At 45.0% G+C, this 6,246-nt stretch overlaps 1 protein-coding gene across 2 annotated transcripts in view; it reads left to right on the plus strand.

The window, feature by feature from the left end:
• Positions 1–5,904: 5,904 nt before the first annotated feature.
• Map2k4 (mitogen-activated protein kinase kinase 4) overlaps positions 5,905–6,246 on the plus strand; it is a 96,277-nt gene continuing 95,935 nt past the window's right edge. Inside the window, exon 1 of one of the 2 annotated variants that reach the window (XM_055594221.1) lies at positions 5,905–6,085. In XM_055594221.1, the coding sequence (XP_055450196.1) occupies positions 5,977–6,085 (109 nt within the window). In that variant the 5' untranslated portion in view covers positions 5,905–5,976. The remainder of the gene's footprint in view (positions 6,086–6,246) is intronic. The other variant, XM_055594222.1, reaches the window with a different exon arrangement.

Below are 6,246 nucleotides of genomic sequence, written 5' to 3' on the forward strand. Positions count from 1 at the left end.
TTGTTAATATTTGTTGTTGAATATAATTTAGTTAAGCAGCAGTTATTCCTAAACCCCCAAATCACCACACAGATACTAAGATGTATTTAGTTAACCTAGAGCACAATGCTGGCCAATGATTGCTCTATCCTAAACTTCCAAGCCCACATAGTTTCCTACCATTCAGATTTTACCCATTATACTTGCTTTTAGTCATATCTTAGGTCCAGTTCATCTCTCCTCATGGTTCCAAGACCTCTCCTGCCAATAATCTCCCTCTCCTGATTCCTCCCACTCATTTCCTTCTCCTCCCTTCTGGACCAGGATGTCCCACTGTATTCTCTCCATTGCATAGCATTGTAACAATACAGAGAACAAATGGGTGGCATATTTACACAAACTTGAGATAGGTGATGCTTAGAATAAGTATTATAATTCAGTGTCCAGATTCAAACCAGATAGTGGGGTAGAGAAATCAGCATTTGGATGAACAAGGGTAAATTGTATGCATTCCAAAAGAACATGATTCCAATACTGGTACACAGCCCAGTTTCCAGCATGTGCCTCTTGCAAAGGGGAAGACTTTCTTGAGACATGACTGCTTGACTCTGTTGTGCTCTGGCTCAGTCAGAAGTGGCTGCTAATGGCCTCAGAGTTCATGGCAGTCCCTCCTGAAACACATAATGAATGGTACATGTTTCCTTTGTGCTTTTTTTATATAATCTCTTTATAATTTTATATATAAAAATTCAATACCTGTTAATGTTCAGTTCATTAGATAATGGAGGTAAATGAGGCTCACGAGGGAGTCTACATTAAAAAAAAAAAAGACAGATAACAATGTATGTGTAGGTGGTGAAATCGAAACCCTTGGGTAGTCTGGGAATACCAATGACTCAGGCACTTTGGGAAGGAGTCTGACAATCCCTTAGGTGGGTACACACAGAGTTTCCCTAACAGCCACCAGTTTCCCTCCCAGGTACATTTTGCAGAGAGCAGGAAATGAACGCCCACAGGACAATTCATACACAAACATTCACTGCAACATAACTGAGGATAACCAAAGAGTAAAAACAACCTGAAATGCCCATCAGTGGACAAATGGATAAATAAAGTGTTACATTAATGAAATATAGTGTTATCAAGTCGACAAAAGAAACAAAGCACAGAAAATCCAGGCAAATCTGTGTAGAAAGGAAGTAGATCTGGGGAGAGTGTGTCAGTTAGGGTTTCTGTTGTTGTAATAAGCACAACTGAGAGCAAAGAGGGGGAGGTATTTCATCCTACAGCTTACCGTTCCCCATGAAGGAAAGTCTGTGCAAGAGCTCACTACAGGAACCTAGAAGCAGGAACTTCGGCAGAGACCATGGGAAAATGCTGCTTTCCGGCTTGTTTTTGCCGGTTTGCTCAGTTTGCTTTCTCGTACCTCCCTGAACCACCTGCCCAGGAATGACACAGCCCACATTGGGCCCTTTCTCATCAATCATCAATCAAAAGAGAACCTCATGGACTTGCCTACAAGGTCAGTCTGATGGAGGTGTTTTCTCAACTGAGGTTCCCTCTTCCCTTACAACTCTAGCTTGTGACAAGTGTCAGCACAGAGGGCACAGCTGGTGGTCACACGGGGGCGGGGGTGGGGTGACTGTATTCCTTTTGGGGTGATGAAAGAAAACATTCTAAATTTGCTTTCTGTGATGGCTGCATACTTCAGTGAGTATACTGAAGCCGCTGAATTGTACTGGCCAAGTGGGTAAATGAGGTGGTATGTGGAGTACAGTTTAACCCTCTTACAGAAAGACAGGATGAGCCAGGTCCATCCGCACTTTTTTTCTGGCTGGAAAGATGCTGGAAAAGTCAGTTTAAGGAGAAAGAATTTATTTGGCTCACAGCGTGAGGGTCGGTCAGTTCATCGTGATAGAAAGGCGCAGAGGCAGGAGCACAAGTCTGCTGGTCGCCTCATCACATCTGCAGTCAGGAGCGGAGAGAGATGAAGGCCACTGTTCAGCTCAGGTCCCCTTTTTTTGAGGCCTGTGAGATGGTGGCCCCCCACAGTTTAGAGAGATTTCTCACCTCCATTCATACAACCTGGAAATTCTCTTACAGATGCTTTCCAAGGTTTGTCTCCTAGGAGATTCTAGATTGACAATCAATACTGGCCTTCACAGCAGGCAAGAGGGCACAGCCTATAATCCTCGCACGTGGGAGACTGAGACTGACAGAAAGGTCACTGGTTCTTTCTGTAAGACCAGCCTGTGCTCTATTGCAAGACTGCCTTAAAGCAAAAGATACAGTGAGATAAAGCAGTGTTATTAAAGTCGAACCATATATTGTTATCTAAAAACAAAAACAAACCACCCAGCCAGAAAGCAACAAAAAAACACACGCTCCCTTAAATGATGACAGCTCTATTGCCATGAGGTAGCCAGTAGGTTTTCAATTACATTGCTTCTTTTGTAATTTTATTGGCAGCATACTTTAGCAACATGTTTAACTTTAGAATGTTTTCTTGTGGTCTTATGCTTTTGATTTTCATGATACGAAAAACTTTAGAGATAACATTGAAAATACTACAGTGTGAATAAGTGTACTGATCCCCTAGACTTTATCATTTTAGAAACTTTAGAACAGTTTAGAATGCTGTCTCAAACAAAAGGAAATAGACTTGGAAATTCTTCACTGACTCCAGTGAAGGCCTGGTAAGGCAGTCTTTCCAGTGGCTCCCAACAATCAACTGATTAGGCATCTGACTCTGGCTTTTCTGGTGGTAGGATGGGTCAGAGCTCCTTTTATACACCACCAGGTTTCCAGTTGACAAGCTGCTCAAATGATACCCAGAGACCACACAGTTCATTGTGCCTGAAGAGGCCACAGCAGCCATGGGATGGCCTGGTCCTAAGCCCTTGGAGACTTTGGGTGGACAGGAGATGGGTTTTTTGGAATCGATATTTGTGCAGCCCTTACAGGAAGTATCTGTTGACCGTTAGCCACACTGGGGTGTCTGATCCTCTTATTACTTTTCCAGGAGCCGAAGTTGGGGTCCCAAGGTGAAATCCATCTGCAAATTACTTTTGTTTTATTTGGAATAGAAAGTAAAAATGTATTCTTTTTAAAATTAATTTATTTTATTTTCTGTGTCTCAGTGTTTTGCCGCATGTATGTATTTGTAACCTGTGCATGCTTGGTGCAAGCAGAGGTTAGAAGAGGGTGTCAGATTCTGTTATAGATGGTTGTGAGCGATCATGCTGGTGCTAGGAATCCTTCTGTAAGAAACCCAGGCCTCCTTCCGTAAGAAAAACAAATGCTTATAACTGCTAAGTTCCATCTCCAGCCCCTAGAGCTGTTCTCTTGATCTAACCATTGAGACATTAAAACAACCACAACAATGAGCTAGATTTTCCAACCTTGTCTCCCTAACCAGGGGCTAAGCAAATATGACCCTTTCTCTGCAGCTTCTCCCAGAGCACTTTATTCTCATCATGTTAATTACTCTAAGGAGTGGTATTAATGCTATTCCAACCCTCCCATTGCACAGCAGAGCCTGGACTTCCAGGCCAGGCAGAAGTTCCACAAGATGGCTAATAAACAGGGTTTTGCTGGGCGTTGATTGGTGCTGCCTATTGCCTTTCCCTCTTCCTCCAAATTGTGCCAGCTACTACTATTATTACTCCAAATTCTCTAAGCTTCCCTTGAGATAGTAATTTTAAAAAGCTACATATCGTGTTAGTTTGCTGTGGCTGCCATAACAAAGTACCATAGGCAGGGAGCTTAGGCAACAGGAAGTTGTTTGCTCAGAGCTGTGAGACCAAGGTGTGGGCCAAAGTGGTTCCTCTTATTGGCTTGTCGATTCCCATCTTCTCGTCTCCTTATGTGGATCTTCACTGTGTGTGTCCACACGCCATCTCATGAAAAACAGGAAAATGGGATAGGGCTTACCCATGTGACCTCTTCTACCTTACCAATCTCCTTAAAGAGCCTCTCCTCTTCATATGCGGTCCCTGTCACAGGACCAGGGCTTAGGATTTCAACAAATGGATTTTAAGGAATCCAACTCAGTCTATAAAGAACACAATACAGAAACATACAAGAAAAACAGAAGCATGAGAAGAAGCAAAAAGCACGCAAGTAGCTTCATCAGCTTTAACAGATCAGAGCCCTTTCTTGTTTTTGCCCATGTGCAGACTTAATCAGAAGTTCTTGTTCTCAGTCCTTATCTATTAGTTTACAATACCAACAGCGATGCAAATCCAGGTCAGCTTTATCGCAAGCCAACGTAGACAAAAGCTTGGCTGGGTTTAGGCCCCTTTAGTTCCCTTACCCTCACGAACTTGCTAGGCTGCATGTTTTTCTCAAGTTTCTTTGTTACTTGTTTTTCTCATTCATGTTAATTTAACTATATTGGGCCAGTGTTTACTTAAGTTGATTAAAATCCTTTTGTACAACCTATACATCCTCTGATGCAATATTGGAAACAATGATTTATACATCTTCTAGCTTTAGCTCATCCAGACTCTCGCAATGTCTTTAAGAGGTTGGTACTAGCTGTATCTATATATGCTAGTTATAAATGCATATTAATTTTTCATGAAACTAAATAATTTTATAATACATGTTATATAATATAATAATATATACTATATATACATACTATACATATACTAGCTATATGCAATATATATTAAATTCTTAGTAAAGAACTATGTACTTCTTGGAAAGGAAGGGCTTTACCAAAGCACTTTTCATCAGACTGTGAACATATTGATTCTTCACAGCAAAGACTGGGAGCAGGAAGCTCATGGTGCTTATGGAAACAGGGAAATTAAAATTCCTCTAAACTATTTCTTGGCATTGCTCCAGGCCCCAAGGAACTGGAACTGAGAACGGAGATGGTACTCCCACCCACAGCACACAGCGCAGCAATGTTAGCGCTGCCCGGGAAACGTTCCTGGCAAGGCAAATGTCATGACACACTGTGGCTAGAGTCTGGTGAGGGTAGGACATGATTGTTAGGACATTGCTAGCAAATTATGGGGACTCTGATGCCCTTTTCCTGTGTGTTAAAGTGTCCGAGCCAAAAGAAGTACACAGCTATATTACGCTTTTTTTTTTTGCATCCATCCATGTTTTCTAATACAGCAAGTTGTTTCAGAATAATATTTTATTTGATTTTTTTCATCCTTAAAAAAATGTAGAGGAGGAAACGATCCGTAAACCAGGTTGACTTCAAACTCACAGATACCTAAGAGCCAGGATTAAAGGCTTGCTTCACCATGGTCAGCCTTCTGATTGTTGATTCTTCCCTTAGATCTAAAATATAACCTCCCTCAAAGAAAGCCACCTTCTAACCTGCGCTTGAAAAGGAGATACGTTTGAGAGTCCCCTCAGCCTCTCCTTTTTGTCGTTTGCTATCGTCTTCCCACGCAGAATAAACTGACAATATCTGTAGCATGCATTCTGGACTGACAAGCCTAGACTGGAACGTTTCCTTTTGGGTTCTGATAAACTTCTTCCTTGAAGGATCCCTGACAGCTTCCGGCAGTGCAGAGAGCAGTGGGATAAGACCACAAGCTACAGTTGACTCTCCTCGAAATGATGGATCAGAGACAGACCAGGAAGCATGACCTCTGAGATTTCTTCTAGGGCTACTGTTGTGATTTTGGGTTCCGAGGTTCCAAGAAGGTAGTTGTAAGGGTTTGGGGTCATAGGTCTTTTCCTCCCGCCAAAACAAAATATTTCTGTTTCTGCAAGCTTCTTTGGGTCCCTGGGTGGGAGAGAGCCAGCAGTATCCAGGACCACAGGCCTGGCCCTTAGTGCCTGGCTCAGCAGCTCAGCCAGTCTTGCAGGCTGCGCGTCAGTCCAGGCGGGGGCGGGCACGGGGGCGTGCCGGGGGCGTGTCCGGGGCGGGGCCAAGGCGGCGCACGCCGCGCCCTCGGCGGAGCTAGAGGCCGAGCTTGCTGCATTGCAGCCGCCGCGGCGCCGCTCGGCTCCTCACTTCCAACAATGGCGGCTCCGAGCCCGAGCGGCGGCGGCGGCTCCGGGGGCGGTGGCGGCACCCCGAGCCCCATCGGGCCTCCAGCCTCCGGCCACCCGACCGTCAGCAGCATGCAGGGTAAGGACGGCGGGCGCGCCGAGACCCCGGGGGCCCTCCGCGAGGCGCTCGTCCGAGCCGCGGCCTGTGAGCCGCCGCGTCCCCGGGGCTGTCTGAGGAAGCCGCCCGAGCTCCGCGTCCGGGGCCCCGGCCTCGCCCCGGCTCCCCGGGCCCGGCTCAGG

This window comes from Psammomys obesus, unplaced genomic scaffold (genome assembly GCF_907164565.1).
Source record: "Psammomys obesus unplaced genomic scaffold, mPsaObe1.curated_primary_1811, whole genome shotgun sequence".
Lineage (NCBI taxonomy): Eukaryota > Metazoa > Chordata > Mammalia > Rodentia > Muridae > Psammomys > Psammomys obesus.